This window comes from Plectropomus leopardus, chromosome 9 (genome assembly GCF_008729295.1).
Source record: "Plectropomus leopardus isolate mb chromosome 9, YSFRI_Pleo_2.0, whole genome shotgun sequence".
NCBI lineage: Eukaryota > Metazoa > Chordata > Actinopteri > Perciformes > Serranidae > Plectropomus > Plectropomus leopardus.
Window position 1 is genome coordinate 14,759,895 of NC_056471.1, and position 17,703 is coordinate 14,777,597.

A 17,703-nucleotide genomic window follows, 5' to 3' on the forward strand; every position below is an offset into this window, starting at 1 on the left:
CTTCACCTGGATATGTATGCGCGCGCACGTGCGTGTTTGTGTACGTGCGTGCTTGCAAGTGTGCGCGTGTGTGTTAGGAGGGTGAGTGTCACGGCCCTATGCAGACGGGGGGTTGGGTAGCAGTGCCGATTGGTTGCTGCTCACCAACACAGTCAGTCTGGGCTTGTTTTAACATAACCGGGGGCACTTCGACAGTAGGCAAAAATCATGTAGTAAATAAGCCGCTGTGGCTGTTAGGGGACCGGTTATGGCACACTGAATTTCGCCGCTGTATGATGTTGCAGCGCACTGGAGATTTCCTTGTTATTTTGTGTCTGAGGTGACAGTTTTTCAGGGGGCCGCCGCTGATGAGGCGATGAAGTGCAGAGAATGAGAGCTGTGCCTTGGCCTACTGCTAGTGCTGCTGCAGCTGGGATTGTGCAGATTCGCTTTCACAAACCGAGCACAAGACTCGCTTTGTGCCACATTATCAAACTGTTGGTTTCACAGTGACCGACCTCCAAATGGTGAGTTTTTCGCCTTTTTTCCACGTGTTCATAGTGTTGTGAACTTAGTGCCGATCAGCCGTTTTTTGTGAGTGAATAGTAGCTTCCTATGTCGGTGTGTGGCTTGTAGCTTGTTTGTGTGAGCCACTCACTGTGTTTCTGTGATGGCTCAGTGTCACCACCTCTACCAGGCTACAGCCTCACCGCTCCTCCATTGACTGTAGTAGTCAGCGATCGCCATGGCCCACAACCATCAGACAAAGCGGTACTATTTTCTGATAGTTTGTGAATGAAATGTGTGTAAAGGAGCGGGCCAGCGGTTGTGTTTTGTCTTGTGCAGTCCGACCGGCCTCTAGTATGGAGGCCATGCAATGTCGGCTTATTGGTGTGTGTGTGTGTATGTGTGTGTGTGTGCGTATTTAGTTAGTGGCTTGTATGCTCCTTTAAAGGTTTCTGTTTATTCGGTTGTCGCTCAGTTTCCGCAGTTTTGTTCTGTGTCTATCAGCATGCTTCATTGTATTTACAGTGTGCAAGTCTGATTATAGTTACAGATTCTAGTTAGAAACTTAGATGGCACATTTACCTTGTCTAACCTGTCTCTTTTTGTTTTTATCTGACAGGATATAGCCATGACAACATGAATCAGTCATACAGACCGGCTGTTAGGGTAGGCTCGGTGTTTGGCTCAGGCCAGCCAGAGCTGAGGCCCCTCAATGGTCTTGTGAGCACTTCCTATGGAAACCAATGTGGCATTGTGAGACGTGGGCCAGATCAACCGTCAGCCGTGCAACTGCCATCCTCCAGCCTCAAACAGTCAGCTGTACTTGGGTACAATCCACCAGACCGATCTCACTGCTACAGCCCGCTGAAGAGGCTGCAGGACCTGAACGCCGTGGTCAACAGGCCTGACCCAGAAAGAGACCTCCATCCCAGGAACCACTTGCACTGTGCAAGCCCAATCAGTGATGATGATGAGTTTGAGGCACCATCAGTCCAGCTGCCTCCCTCTCCAGGCAATGATGACATGGAGACCTTTGACGCTCTGCAGGACGTGAACAGAAATGGCTTCTCTCCTCACAGTCCGGACAGCATGGAGCGCTGTTCACCCATCCCCAATGGCGACCTGCATTTTGAGTCCACGCTGTTTGACAGCAGTGACATCAAGGAGGAGGAGGAGGAGGAGGACAGTAGTAGTGAGGACATGGCGCCTTTTCACCACTCCTCAAAGTTGAGTCAGGACCGAACTGTGACTGACAGTAAGACCACAGGTAGCTCGGGGGTGGGGAATAGAACATACAAACCTACTGTCTTTAACCTGATGTCCAAAACTATATCCGAACTCAACCCTACACTAAGCCCCAGCGCACTGCCAGAAATCACTATGAGAGATGGATGGAGCTTGGGCGAGGAGTCAGACAGTGATGGTGAACTTACTTCTCCCGTTGACCCTGGACTTATTTCACCAGCCAGCACCAACTCTAATGTGAGTCTGCAACGATCGCTGTGAATACTCGCTGTGCCTTCACCTCGGTACAACCAAGGCTTCATGATGTTGTCAAAGCTTATCTTTTTTATTTCCACTGAGAAAGGCAGTAAGAATGACAAGTAGAAAACAAATAAGGGAGCCGCTTGGTGTGCGGATTTATTTGTTCTCTATTTTACCAGAGGTTCATTTGGTCCAGCACCTGCTCTATTGGACCTTGGGATGTGCATGTCTCCTTGACTGGTTTGTAAAGACAGTAATAATGCCTGTGCTTTTGAGAGATAATTAATTATAATTTTCTTGTACCTGGACCACCTGACCAGCTGTAGACCTGTTTCTATGACACCCTATGTGTCATTTTAATTAATTGGACCATATGTAGTACGCCTGTGTATGAAAAAGAATCTGGCGATACATATGACAGGGTTTACAATTTAATATACTGCGATATATTGCTATCCTGTTAGCTCAGCAATATATTGCAATTTTTTTAAAAAAAATCTAATTTTAGGAGCTTGTGTTTCATAGGCCCGTGTTCTTTGAGTTTATGCTAGCCTATGTGGTTGCATTTGAGTGGAAGAGTCAGATTGCTGAAGATAGCGTACAACGGTGTAGTTCAGAGTTCAGGGATTTAAACACAACACAAAATGAACCGCTGCCACAAATCTTTGCAAGTAAATGATTAACTAACAATCTTTACGGTGTTTTTGAGAATCGATTCAGTATCACAAAACATATGTGATGATTACAATTGCACGTTATAAAAAAATGTTGCAGTTATTTTTGACGGATTTTGCAATCGGAATGTGCAATAAGAGTCATAGTTTTAGTGGTAAAGGTAATTTTTGCATTTCATGATAACTCAAAAAAACATATACAAATAATGATGATGTGATCTTCGTGTTCCCTTACACCTGGAATGTGATTTGTAGGTGGGGATATCTCTGTATGACCCCAGTGCTTTATTTATAACAGTATAGTGTGACACATTTTGCCTTTATCAAAAAATTGCATCTCCTGTGATTTGGATATTGAACTTGGCCATATTGTTTCAATAATATTTCGACAAATTGTGCAGCCTTAATTGTGTCAATCAAGTGTATCTGTATTTACTTACATCCCTAATATATGGGGAGCAAAAAAAAAAAAAAATGAACACAAGACAACAGATAACAGTTGAAAATCAGTGCTGACAGAACAGACAATACAGGTTCCTAACAGCGTGAATATTATATCAGGAAGAAGTTAAATAATGCATTCAGAATGTCAGAATGAATTTGGTTTTGATACTAACAGTTTAATATACATGACCACCACTTTCTTTAGTATATATTAAAGTATGTCTACTGTCCTCGTTAGTCCAACAGCCCAAAGAAGAAGTCTGTTCCTGCGGTGAAATACACAGAGGGGGACTTGGTGTGGGCTAAATTCAACAGACGGCCCTGGTGGCCCTGCCACATCACCTGTGACCCAGACCAGGGGACCTGCACCAAGATGAAAGGTGAGGTTTCATTTAGATAGAGAGTGAAGACAGAAGATTTGATTCAAAGATAGATTTTAAAATTAAATTGTTAGAGTGTTTCCCACAACTCTACCTTTACCTTTACAGGTTATCACCAACCAAAGGAAATATATTGTGTGTGCAAGGTAAAGGCTTACCGTTATTTTCATTTTGTTTCAGTCCCCAGTCCTCGTCCTTGTCGGATGTACTTCTTGGAGACGATTGGAGAGATTGCAGAGTGCTCCTGGGTTCCTGGGAATGCCATTCTTCCTTTTGAAGGAGGCCATCAGTTTGAAGACCTTCCTGTGCTCAGAAGAAGAGGGAAGCAGAAGGAGAAAGACTACAAGTATACGGTAAATCCATGAAATGACTGGAAAAATATCATATCATGTTATTGTGAACATCATTTTTAAAGTTATTTCTGTTCTTGGCAGATACCCAAAAGTTTACTAACTGCGTGGAAAGTCAGTGTGGCAGAAGCTGAGTGTCTGCTCCCATCTCGACAAAGGAATACTGAAAGCGTGCTTTCAGTATCTGTCAATGGAGAGGAGCGTGTGCCCAGCCCGCTCCCGGCTGAAAAACCACAGGAGGGCCCCTCTGTGTCTGTGGATCGTGGTCATTCCCCGTCACCCACTATTGCCCCCAACGGAAACGTGCACGATCTCATCAAAAACTCTGCTGCTGTTCAATCCAATAAGAGCAAAGCTTGTAAGAAGAAAAAGAAATGTTTGTCTGACATATTCGGCCATATAGTTGGCGGGTCAAAGGAATCGTCTACCATCACAAAGATGGCGGATCAGTTTCATACAACAACTCGTGCACTGAAAGATGAGCCAAAGGACTCACCTTATGCAGACCTGGATTCAGTCCCAATATTGCATCGTCCTAAACGCACAGCATTGTCTCCAATACAGGATATGGACAGCGTGGTCAGAAAAGAACAGGGTTTAACAAAAGCTAAAGCCAAGTTAACTGAGAAAGTGAACCATTCAACAGACCCAGGTGATTCCTCTTGTGTTTTAACAAATAAATCGTCATCTAAAGCTACACATTTTGAACAGAGTTTGGGCAGCTGCAATGAATTGTCGAACAGTTCAACTGAAAAGCACTCTTTGAGCCTTCCTGCCAGCAGTCGTTTGATGACAAGGGCTCTGAAAGCAGGGGAAGACACCAATCTCAAAGATGCACTGTCCTCAAGCCAAATCTCACATGCCCACGCTGATGAATGTCCTGATAATAGACCTACTGATTCACCCATCAAGACCGAAAGGTCTCCTGACTGGGAATCACCCAGCAGTGCGTCATCGTCTACAAATCACAGCTCTTTAAAAAGGCGTGCGAGAAAGCCTGATAAGAAACAAATTCGTAATGGCTCATTGATGAAGTCTAAGTGTGCCGACTCAAGTCTACCCACTGTGCAACCGGTTAAGGTCAAGACAGAAAACCCAGATCTATCATTTTCTGCATCTCCAACCTCATCTCTGTCTCCAATGGAAGCTTTCCAGGATATCAAGGAACTAATGTTTAAATCTCTCGTGAAGGAGGACAGCAGCGACTCTGAGTTGACTGCATTTCGGCCTGATTCCAATTACAAGTTCAGTACCTTCCTGATGCTTCTTAAAGACATGCATGATACCAGAGAACAGGAAGGCAAACCCCTGACTCTTCCGCCATCACCAGTCCTGATCAAGGAGGAACCCCTGGTCATACCAACCTCTACAGGAGGAGAACAGCTGAAGGGTTCTTGTGATGGTTTCTCTCCAGGGATTAAAACAGAGAATGGGCAGTCAGCAGCCAAAAACACAGCGGTGAAAACCAAGAACAGGACTAAACCTATCATGACAGCTGACACCTACCATTTTGAAGACTTTCCTGTTCGCTCTTTGGTCGGGAATTCAGACAAGCCGCGTAGAAAACAAAGGCTACCAGCCAAACTGAAACTTAGCATACCTGGCCTGTCTTCGGACCTGGCTGACTTGGCTTACGGCAGGGAGTTTGTAAGTGGCCACGCTGACTTAGCTGATCCTGGGTCTTCTTCTCCTCCTGTTCTTGCTGATCCCCCAGCCAGCTACCTCGACAAGAACTCAGGATCCGCAGTGGCTCCAAAGAAGCGCTGGCAGATGATTGAGGAGGCTGCTGAGAATAAGGGTGAAGTGGAGGTGTCTGCTGAGATGAACGGGTCTTACACCGTGAGACCGTGCTTAGATCTCGATCTTGGAGTTGAGAAGCAAGCAGAGAGCGACTCGCACCTCTCAGAGACGAGCAGCACAGCGGGTAAGACTCAAACTAAGATGGTAAAGTGAGTAAGGAAGTGTTACACCTGTATATATGTGTAAATGTTAAATGTGGTTTATGTGTTTATGCAGGACATTCAGAAAACAAACGTCTCCGGAAACCAACTAAAAGGCTCCTGGAGTCAACTGAGGAGTATGAACAAATATTTGCCCCAAAAAAGAAATCAAAGAAGCACACCTCAGAATATTCCAAAATGGTGAGATCTCCCCTTTTTTTTCAAATTACAAAGTCATTGATGTAATTCAGAAGTATTTTAGTCGTCGAATATTGTGTGTTCACGAAAAAGATTTTAAAAATATTCAAGATTCAGAAGACTTTATTAGGTGCTCACAAGCAAAGTAAAAACATAAACCCATGAATGACTTGCACTAAAAAAAAATACATCAAATGTATAATATGTAATATTACTGAATTAACATGTCGACTACACCTATGTTACATACTCTGTTGTGTACTTACGTTATCCAAAATGTTTCCAACAGTGTTCAAATCCAGAGAAATGTGTAATTTTATTCAAGGTAGTGGTGTGTTTGATTTGGTCACCTTTCAGTGGCATCACAATACCCTTACCAGCTCTAGTCTGTCTAACCTACAGGGAAACACAAAAAAAACAGATGATTTAAGGGAGAATTGGCAAACAGTTTAGTAATTAAATAAGAACAGGTGCACCAGGCTGCATTAAAATGACTTTTTTTCGTGTTTAAAATTGACATTAAAAGGGTTTTTTGTACGTTTTAGAAAGATGTTCTCTGAGGCGGCTGCCTGATGAGAGCTGTTGAAAGGAGCCTTAAAGGGTCCATAGTGATGAGTCTGTTTTTCCTTTCACTTTATGACTGTAAAGGTCTGACAGTTGGTCAGTAGTTTACGATATTCTGTAAATATAAAACCAATACCTTGTACCTTTATTTAATAAAATCAGTCAGGTGTAGAGTAAATTGCTCTGAAAAATCTATTTTTAGGGAATCATCAATTCCGCACCATAGGAATCACACCATTATGATTATGTCTGTACAAATAGGCATGTCGTTCCATCATTTATGGTCGTCATGATAGGTTACGTAGGTAATATTGCAAAAAAAAAATATGTACAGTATATTTCTGGAAAATGTCAAATATAATAGGAAGTTAACGCTTCATTTCTATCCGTGTGTGCAGCAGACGTCAGGGACGACAGCACTCTGTGATGTCAGCGCCTCACCAGGAACAATTACCTCAGCCCCATCTTCTGTTGAGCCCATGGATGCTCCGGCAGAGCCAGAGCAGAGTCCGTCTCAGGATGAACTTTCTCCTGTAGCCTCCTCAGTATCTCCAGCCGCAAAACAACCCTCCCTTGATGTGGAGACAGCGGAAGAAACCGATCTACCTCCCGAAGCTGGTACATAAGTTTGTCTTTTTACTGAATATTATGTTTAATGGTCCAGTGTGTAGGATTTAGGGGGATATATTGTTCAGTATTCATAACTTTGTTTTCATTAAACCAATAATTGTTGTGCTTTTACTACCTTAGAATAAGTCATGTATATCTACATACAGAGTGGATTTTCTTCCACAGAGTCATTCATGTTGTCCTAAAGTGGCCCCGAATGAACAAACTCGTAGGGCCATTTGCCTTTTTCATCAGCCACGGTAGTTTTCCGACACAGTTTGCACACAGGAGAAGTTTCAGTTGGCAATCTGCAACCTCACAGCTAGTTGGCACTAAATCCTACACACTGGACCTTTAAGCCAGTATCAGTAACTTGCTGTATGACATAAACTAGACAAATGGGTGTTGCTGGACAGAAAATTTAAAATCTTTGTGAATGAAATAACCATTTTTGTCACTTGTTATTTTTTCTATTTGCATTATTATTGAGATTATTTTTTTCTTTAGACACAGGGTCATTGGTCCAAGAAAGAAAGAGGCCAAGGAAGCTGTCGCACAGGGTGCTGGAGTGTACCATAGAAGAAGTGTCTGTTGCTCATACAAAGAAGAAGGTGTGTTGGAATTTAGTTGGCAGTGGGGGAGACGTGGCTTTGGACGACAATGTGTTAAGTGTGTTTTACAATCTGTTTCTAGGAGCCAAAGCGACACAGTGGAGTTACCTCAGAGGAGAAACTCAAGAAAACTCAGGTACTACAAGAGCACAAACTCAATCACTGAACTCATATACCACTGGGGTTGCAACGGTATGAGATTTTCAAGATATCATAACCGTCTAAGAAAATATTATGGTTTTGTGATATGACACTATTATTATTATTATTAGTAGTAGTAGTTGTAGTAGTATTAACATTTACATGACCCTTAAAGGGTTAAAAAAGAAGGATTTTTTGGTTAAGCAAAGGCTATATTACTTAAATTGTGCCTTGAAATTATTTTTTAAATGGAAGTATGTGTAAAAAATCTCCCTTTTCAAAATAACTCAAATAAAGGTGAGATTCTTCATCCAGTATATATATTTTTTTAATAACATATTTGATATGACTTGTATTTATTTGGAACATGTAAAAAAGGAAATAAAGAAATTAAAAAAAACACAAAAACAGACAGACAAAAAGCAAAGTAATAATTGCAAACAATGAAAAACATAAAGCAAAAGAAATGTCTAAATACAAAAAGACTTGCCTGACATATTCAAAAAGGAGTGAAAAGTAAAAAAAAAAACATGTTCAATCCCACCCCTTTACTAGCTTCCTTATCCATTTAAACCTATATAATAAGTAATTAAATATATACATACACCCACATAGTTAAATTAAATTTCTACAATTTAGAAAAGCAACTGTACATGGTATGATAACCATCAATTTTTATACCACGCTATACATTAAAAGCAGTATTCTGTTGCAACCCAATGTACCACTAAACATTATGAATGTGAATATATTTAACCCAAAGACAATGACATCTTCCAATGGATAGGTTGGATCTGTGAAGAAAAAGAAGCCTGTGCCCAGCACATCCTCCGCCCCTGCTGCTGCCCTCCAACACTCAGAGAGGAAAGAGCTCTCTGTGGTCCTCACTCCAGAAAGGCCTCTCAGCCCTCGAGGAGCTAAGACCCCCAAGCAGGAGCCCGAGGTGGACGCCTGCACTGAGGAGAAACAAAATGTCCACACTGGAACACTAACTGCCAAACCTGAGGTCTGCATGCTGTACTGTTTGGCTAATAAGATATTAGTCATCCATCAAAGACGAAAAATAATCTGCGTCCACGAATGTAACGGCATCTCTTTCTGCGTCTCTGTAGGTGCTGTCTAGTAACTTGAATGACAGCCTCTCCTCTCAAGCAGATGTAAAAGGAAAAGTCGGAGCTACGCCCTTAAAGGAGAATGTCTGTCAGGTGAGATAATCCATCAGAAAGTACATATTTTTTTTGCTTCTTATGGCTTGACTCATTTATTTGCAATGAGACTAACTTTTTTTAGAAGGTTGCAGACAAAAGATGCAGTAAACCATCTTGTCTCAGCTCAACTCAGGCCAGCTAATGTTGGCTGCGACTCAGCTTGTCAAGTTGCCAGTGGTTGGTTTGAGAACATGAGGCGCGCCTCCTGTTCAGGGCTCCCACAATCATGAAAAACCTGAAAAAGTCAAAGAATTAGTAAAAATCAAATGTTTTGGAAAAGCCCAGGATTTTTGCTCAGTGAAATTGTTACAGTAATCTTCCATAGATTACCTTCCATGTAATGTAACAAAGCACCAAATCATTTTCTGTCGCTGAGGAAGTAATGTTGCAGTAATAATCACTGATGTGTGACGTTTTGTTTACCATCACGTGCGTTTCTTTATTTTCTCCATCTGTCTCTGCATGTATGCCCGCTAACTAAAACTATGTTAGAATAGAGTTTGAAGTCTGCAGAACGCAGAGCAGCTGGGGTAAAGAAAAAAAATATTAAGGGTCCTTGAAAAGTCTTGAAAATTTTTCTTCATTTGGTCTATGAAAATGTGTGGGAACCCTGCCTGTTTGAACAGCTAATCATCTTACAGTAAAGTCAGTTACAAACTGTCAGATGTTGACACGTTTGCTTGCTGTGGCATTTTCTGACAACAACCCTGACCCCAAGACTGTCCCATTTACATCCCTGCGGCTGTTGACACATAGGTCAGTTTCCATCCTCACGATGTGTTGTGTGGCTGCCGCTGCTCGCTTTATCTGAGCATGTCACATACACACAGTCATGCATACAGTCATTAACTAATTGATTGGTGGAGGTTAAACTATTGTGGTGTATTTATTATGAATTGTTGTGTTAATGTTTTTTGCCATTTTTATTACTACTGCTCCTCCTCACTATCACTATCTTCATTCATGTTTTAAGGAGCTACAAAAGATATTCAGCTTCTAAATAAGCCTTAAAAAACTGGAGATCAGAATAGTACAGAGTTGTTGCTATGGAGACAATACACTGTGATGTCCAGTCGCTGTTGCTGAGCAGAGCTGTAGTTGCAAGTTTCAATTAGTCTCATCACTAATCTTTGTTGTGAACTGGTATTAACAGGTAGATTATCAGCCTGTTTCTTATTGTGTGTTTGTGTGTATTTGTGCAGGTGTGTGAGCGGACAGGAGACCTGCTGGTGTGTGACGGCCACTGTTACGGAGCCTTTCATCCGCAGTGTATCGGCCTGTCGGCGCTTCCCAAGGGGAAATTCCTCTGTCAAGAATGCAAAGCTGGTGGGTACATGTTGTGTCTGACACGCAGCTGAGTCTGTCACTGATCAGAAAATGTGCGTCCTTATGTACTTAAAAAACTACGCTTCATTTTTTATTCCTTTCAGGTGTCCACACATGCTTTGTGTGTAAGATGTCTGATAATGGAGTAAAGCGCTGCATTATACCGTTGTGTGGGAAGTTCTACCACACCGACTGTATATTGGCGTTCTCGGCCACCCAGCCGCATAACAAAGGCTTCCGCTGCCCTCTGCACGTGTGTCTGTCCTGCCACATCAGCAACCCCCTCAACGCCTGTAGCTCTAAAGGTAAGCTCCACCTTTGCCTCAGGATTTCAACTACGTGACAACAATGATAAACAAGGTCCAAAGGCATCTCTGACATCTCTCCATTAATGCAAATGTATCAATCGGGTGTGTGTATGTGTGTGTGTGTGTGTGTGTGTACAGAACAGAGTGAGGATCAATAAAGTCACGACTTTATCATCTCACTTACTTACACCTTTATGGGAATTTCTTCACATTTGGCACAAACCTCCACTTGGGCTCAGTCGTGGACTGATTAGAATTTTGTAGTCGAAGTCAAAGGTCACTGTAACCTCATAATACATATTTTTGGCCATAATTCAAGAACTCATACACTGACAGCATTTCACAAGACTGTCCAACAGAATAAGGTGATGAAGTTATGATAATTTATATCTAAAACTGCAACATCATAACGTTCTGCAAAAAACACTTCTCCAGCCATCATTCATTGTTATAACTCAGGAACAGAAGAGGAGACATTTGGTCAGATACTTAACTGGAGACACTTATCTGATTGTATTAGATGGTCAGTGCTGCTGGGTTGAAGATGTGTTTGAAGCATTCTAACTCTAGTTAAGCTGAGAACTTGGTACCGTATGAGTAAAGTGACTCATGTTTCTTATAATAGAAAATATTGCTTTTATCCTCCTGAATGAACGTGGCAAAGATTATACTGTAGTCCTGACTACATTTTTACCTGCTCAGCAGCTATGTGTATGCACTAATGGACCAATAGGACATTCCTGATCACCATCAGCACCGTCCTGTAGTCTTGATCACCCTGAAAAGTGGAACCTTCTATTTATGTTTATCATATGCCGAATAGCATCATCACATTGTCCTTATCTGACATTCCCAGAACTCATGAAGGATTTTGGTTGCTTGAAAATGTTTTCTGATTTTCTGATATCAGCACACAATATTGAGTTAGTTCCAGGTCACCTGTTAGTTTGGATAAACACTGAGCATCTCTTCTAAAGTCATTATAACAGGGATTTCAGCTTCATGAACAGAGTTATCAGAATTTGTTTCCGCGATTAAACTTTTTTTTTTTATGAGTGACTCACTGTGTGGAGCAGTGAGCTGCTTGATATCGAGATGAGAGCTATACCTAATCTAGTGACTGTAAGTAATAACTCTTTGGCACCTTTGTTCATGTGTCAATAGAAACCGTGCCAGTAGCCTGAAATGCCTTCCTCATACTGCATCCTTGAAACAACACCTGATGCTGCAATACAAAGCGTGTGTGTTGTCTAGGATTTGATCAGTCTCCATTAAACACTTGCAGCACAGACTTTTGGCTCAAACTTAAAGTGCTCACGACATGAAAGCACTGTGTTTTATCGGGTTATTGTTACAAAACGTCAATCAAATGTCCAGATGTGCATGAATTAAACTGTATTTTCAACCACAGGTCGGTTGGCTCGATGTGTTCGCTGTCCTGTGGCTTATCATGCCAATGACAACTGTATGGCAGCAGGCAGCCTGGTGCTGGCAAACAACAGCTTCCTCTGTCCAAACCACTTCACTCCTCGTAAGGGCTGCAAGAACCACGAACACATCAACGTTAGCTGGTGCTTCGTCTGTTCTGAGGGTAAGTCTGAGCTTGTTTCATGATCATTTAAACCGTCATCAAAATAGCTTTAGTACTGCAATCACAAATGAATTATGTGTAATTCAGATTTGAAACTGTTAAATAACTTTGAGCAGATTTTTCTTAAATGTCTCCATCTTTCGAATGTCAATAAAAACCACAAAAGTGGTTACTTTGAAAAACATGTTGCGCTTTACTCTCTGGGAGAGCATAATGTGTTGTAAATTAATTTTTATGCCTCATCCTATTTTCCAATTAAATGCTCCCTCATGGCAGAGAGCTGCTTTTCTTTCCATTTGTATGCTGTCTAATCTGTTAGATCTGCCTCTGAAACTGAATCTTAAAAAGCCACACAACACGAAAGAAATATGTCTTTGCATTAGCACATGTTCTGAGTTCAGCACCATCAGTGACGCAGACGATTGAAAATGGCCACAGCTGCAGTGTGGTTAATATGATTTCACTGCCCTATCTCCTTTCGTGAGAGCAGATAAATAATCTGCTATCTATCAACTGGCCATGTGTACAATTGCTCGTGTTTTTCTCTGTTTCATATTGTGGTAAATCAAATAACTTTGGGGTTTCTGGAGTGTTGATTAAACCAAATAAGCTTTGGGCTCTGAAAGTCTGTGATGTGTTTTTTTTTTGTCGTAAACAATTTATAGACCAATAAAAGAAAATATTTAAAAAATAAACCAATGAAAATAACCTAATCTGTGCATATTGCTGTGATTTTGTAGGGGGCAGTCTGCTGTGCTGCGAGGCCTGTCCTGCTGCTTTCCATCAGGAATGTCTGAATATGGAGATGCCTCAGGGCAGCTGGTTCTGCAACGACTGCAAAGCTGGAAAGAGGCCTCGTATAAAGGACATACTGTGGGTCAAATGGGGGCGTTACAGGTAAGGTCACAACATTGCTTTCTCAATACACACACAGACACACACCCACACACACACAGAGTGGCTCCTGACAGCAGCTTAACGTGCCTGTGTTTGTATTTGTGAAACCTGGTGTGGCTCTTCAGGTGGTGGCCTGCTGAAGTCTGTCTGGCCAAAGATGTCCCAAATAACATACTGAGGATGAAACATGAGGTGGGAGAGTTTCCAGTGCAATTCTTTGGCTCCAAAGATTTTGTGTGGACATACCAAGCCAGAGTCTTCCCCTACATGGAGGGAGACACTCACAACATTGAGAAAATGGGAAAGGGTGCAGATGCAGTGTACAAAAAGGGTAAGTGCTTGTGTCTATTGTTGTATTTCATAGTAGGTCTATGTCCCTGCTTTTGGTATGAAGAAATAAAGTATTGACTTTGAAAAATAAACATCGAACAGATCAAAATATCAATGTAAAGGTGATGTTTTTGTCTTTATAGCTCTGACTGAAGCAGCGGAGCGGTTCAGAGAGCTTCAGACAGAAAAAGAGATGAAGCAGCTTCAGGAGGACCGAAAGAATGACAAGAAACCCCCTCCATACAGGCACATTAAGGTACTGTGTCTGTCAACACATATCAAAGTGTTGATTAGGGTCACACGACTTAGACTCAAGTCACAAATTTGATAACTTTAGAGTCACAGTGATCAAATACTATGTAAAAATTTACTTGAATTTTACAGGTGAGGTCATGACTTTGCAAAAATGCCAGGACAAAATCGCAGACACAGTGCTGAAAAAAGCAAACGAGTGAATCTGGATTTGGCTTTCACTTTCACTTTTCCTGGCGATATTGTCAACAAATAGTAACTGACAGTTCCTGTATTGTATACCTTTAACAAAATTATTTTAACAAATTAATAGAATTTTTAAAAAAGCATTTCTGACTTTTGTAAATGTGAAATAGTATTACTCTTTTCATAAAATGGCATTAAATTTGGCTTCAGAGCGCATTTTGACTTGTTTTGACTCAAAACTTAACACCTAGGATGAGGAAGTTGCCTGTCTTGACCTGACCCCCCCCCCCCCCCCCCCTGCCCCTTAGGTAAACCGGCCAGTTGGGAAGGTCCAGATCTTTACTGCTGACCTGTCAGAGATCCCACGCTGCAACTGTAAAGCGTCTGATGAGAACCCGTGCGGCATCGACTCCGAGTGCATTAATCGCATGCTGATGTATGAGTGCCATCCTCAGGTGTGTGCAGCAGGGGAGCGGTGTCAGAACCAGGCCTTCACAAAGCGCCAGTACACACCTGTGGAGATCGTCAGGACTCTGTCCTGCGGCTGGGGTTTAGTTGGCGTGTCAGACATCAAGAAGGTACGTTAGAAGAAATCAGATAACGACAAATACGAGCGACGGTGATACGCTTATTTCTCCATTCTTTACTCATCATCTCATCATTTCACCGCTGCCTCTCAGGGAGCCTTTGTGAGTGAATATGTGGGAGAGGTAATCGACGAAGAGGAATGCCGAGCCAGGATCAGACACGCGCAGGAGAACGACATCTGTAACTTCTACATGCTTACACTGGACAAGGTGAATCTGAGTCCGATGGCCATAAACACAACACTGTATATGACAGATCTTAGATCAGATGTAGATCAGATGTTTGGTGCAAACCAGTTTGTGTTTGGTCATTCCAGGACCGGATCATTGATGCCGGGCCCAAAGGGAACCAGGCCCGCTTCATGAACCACTGCTGCCAGCCGAACTGTGAGACTCAGAAGTGGACTGTGAACGGGGACACCAGGGTGGGACTGTTTGCTCTACAAGACATCCCAAAAGGTTTGAGAGACTTTTCTTGTTGGTGTTTTGTGTTTTGTAGGATTAAGAATGCAGATTATTTCATTAATCTGCACATTGGAGCACACTGTAGAGCTAATACGTGTTCTTTAGGTGTGGAGCTGAACTTCAACTACAACTTGGAGTGTCTTGGCAACGGGAAAACTGTCTGTAAATGTGGAGCACCCAACTGCAGCGGTTTCCTCGGTGTCAGGCCAAAGGTAAAAGCTTTAGAAAACTCTTGCCCCTTTAAGATGATCCTCTGACTGTCCCTGCCCAAAGGTTCGACCTCAAAGAGCCACCTTGTAACTGTCTTTTCTTTTATCAGAACCAGCCGTCAGCTGAGAAACTGAAACTGAAGGAAGGGAAGAGGAGGGTCACCATGAAGAAGAAGACCAAGCAAGAGGTGACCAAAGAGAGAGAGGACGAGTGCTTCAGCTGTGGGGACGGGGGCCAGATAGTGTCCTGTAAGAAGCCGGGTTGCCCGAAGGTTTATCACGCTGACTGTCTCAACCTGGCCAAGAGGCCTGCAGGCAAGTAGAGGTGGAGGGCTGCTGTTCATGTAAGGAGGACTTAAAACCAGCATTACACTACTAAAGGGACACTATATTGACTAAATTCTTGAGTAGCCAGACTCTGATTAGATTTGACTAGATTTACAAGAATTTGAAAAAAATCTATATTTTGGTTCATTTACATAACAATATAATAAAGGAGTTATTTACGGTATTAAAGTTCACCCCCAAATCTTAAATACATATTTTTCCTCAGTCCTCAGATTTCATCGGTCAAGATTGTTCTGGTGTGAGTTGCCACAAACTGAGTGCCATCCAGTTCTATAATATAGCAGAGAAGGCAGACATCTCCACTACGGCTAATATCTCTAAAATTTGGCAACTCACACCAAAATAATCTTTTCTAATGAACAGCACTGCAGGTAAAACATGTTTTTTAAAGCTAGGAATTTTCGGTTTTGTCGTGAACTGTCCCTTTAATGCTTCTGAAAGTGTTGGATAAAGTTGTCAGATTTTGTTAATGGTATTGTGGAAAATTTGGATGTCACTGAAAACACTAAATAGCAACATGTTTTGGACTAAATGATGAGCGTAATACTAGATGCATATAAGACATGCATTTTCAAAGTCACACCCAGGTGAGTGGCTGCCTTTGAGTTTCCGTTGTTTCAGTATCCCAATATTTTAAAGAGATTTTGACCGAACCTCTCTGAGCTTTATAAAACAGAGCCATCAATGCAAAACTGTGTGATTTATACTTTTATTAGCTTCTGTTTTCATCCAAAATCTTACTGTTGGCATCTTCAGCCTATAAAAAACCCACAAGATATATGTTCTTAAGTTAGTAATGACAGTGATCTTGTCTCCAGGGCGATGGGAGTGTCCGTGGCACCAGTGTGACATCTGTGGTAAAGAGGCAGCTTCGTTCTGTGAAATGTGCCCCAGCTCGTACTGTAAGGAGCATCGTGAAGGCATGCTCTTCATCTCCAAGCTGGACGGCAAGCTGTCCTGCAGTGAACACGACCCCTGTGGTCCAGACCCACTGGAGCCGGGGGAGATCCGCGAATACGTGCCCAGCATGACCTCCATGAGGCCCGGGGCCATGGCTGCGCCGGTCGCTCTCAGGCTGGGTGCAGACTCCAGAGCCGGTTGTGCTTCCATCGCTCCCCCTGCTGGCGAGGCTGTGCAGGCCAGGCAGGGGCCTCCTCCTCGTCTCTACATCAACACAAAGACTGCGACCTCCAGCTTCATCCCCTCCAGCAGGTCTTACTGCACAGACAGGACTGAAGGGAAACGGTTCTCCACTCCCACCTCCTCCAAAGAGGAGCGAGAGGACGGTGAGGTGGAGGATGGAGAGGTGTGCGGCTTAGAGGTGGAAGAGGTGGAGGACGATGACGACGACGACGATGAAGAAGCAGAGGAGGACGAGGACGACATGGAGGAGATGGAGATAGTAGAGGACGAGGAGGACGAGCCGCTGTATGGAAGGGATCTGCTGGAGGAGGGCGATGATGAAGAGGAGGAGGACGAAGGAGGAGACGTGTATGACACTTGGGGTGATTACGTTGATGAAGATGGTGATGGAGAGGTGGAGGGGGAGGACTTGGAGGAGTGGGGGAGAGTGGAGGACGATGACAAGTGACTCTTTCCACCATCATAATTACTCAGCAGAAACTCCCAACAGACATTCAAAGGACAGAAAAGTTAGTAAAAACTAAGAGTTTGATATTTTGGTACCTACTTGAACGCGACACTGCCTTCACTTTGGTACCGCGTTGCCTTCTCGTCCCCAGACTGCTGGACTGACGGTGGGGACGTGTGCTGGTGCTAAGGCTCGAGGACTGACTCAGGCCGTCTCTTTATACTTCTGTCGATATGTTTATTTGTGTCTGGTGCTGTTATGTTCTTTTGTTCGTTTTCTCAACATTGTTTACATTTTTTGGCCTTTTTTAACGTTTGGAGTATAAGAAAAAGGTGAGACATTTCACCTTGACCAAACTATCATCATAAGGGCATCTTATGTTGTTACTGTCTTAACTTTGTCTTTCTATTTACAAGGTTGATCAAAAATAGAGTTTCCACTGGTCCATGTTACAATTAGGCACAACAATACCTGCTTGGTGCTTCTGAGGAATGCAAAAATAAACCTGCTGGAGTCATCACCA

At 42.7% G+C, this 17,703-nt stretch overlaps 1 protein-coding gene across 2 annotated transcripts; it reads left to right on the forward strand.

The window, feature by feature from the left end:
• The first annotated feature begins 96 nt into the window (after positions 1-96).
• On the forward strand, positions 97-17,703 carry nsd1a (nuclear receptor binding SET domain protein 1a). 2 transcript variants are annotated; one of them, XM_042493113.1, is made up of 23 exons: positions 97-506; positions 1,106-1,968; positions 3,328-3,469; positions 3,650-3,822; positions 3,904-5,743; positions 5,836-5,960; positions 6,920-7,139; positions 7,638-7,741; positions 7,824-7,877; positions 8,670-8,888; positions 8,995-9,087; positions 10,293-10,416; positions 10,521-10,721; positions 12,136-12,315; positions 13,056-13,212; positions 13,338-13,543; positions 13,686-13,798; positions 14,289-14,558; positions 14,661-14,777; positions 14,885-15,026; positions 15,138-15,244; positions 15,352-15,556; positions 16,408-17,703. In XM_042493113.1, exons 2-23 carry the CDS (start codon positions 1,123-1,125, stop codon positions 17,178-17,180), a joined length of 6,411 nt encoding a protein of 2,136 aa, XP_042349047.1. In that variant the 5' UTR covers positions 97-506; positions 1,106-1,122; the 3' UTR covers positions 17,181-17,703. The 2 variants fall into 2 exon arrangements, with proteins under 2 accessions (XP_042349047.1, XP_042349048.1); XM_042493114.1 differs by having other exon boundaries at positions 6,923-7,139.

What these genes read in the sequence shown, in the direction of transcription:
- nsd1a (XM_042493113.1), top strand. Translation starts at nt 1,123, where the DNA reads ATGAATCAGTCATACAGACCGGCTGTTAGGGTAGGCTCGGTGTTTGGC. An exon ending in CAGCCAGCACCAACTCTAAT is followed by an intron (nt 1,969 to 3,327) that starts GTGAGTCTGCAA and finishes TGTCCTCGTTAG; the next exon opens with TCCAACAGCCCAAAGAAGAA. An exon ending in AGAAAGACTACAAGTATACG is followed by an intron (nt 3,823 to 3,903) that starts GTAAATCCATGA and finishes TGTTCTTGGCAG; the next exon opens with ATACCCAAAAGTTTACTAAC.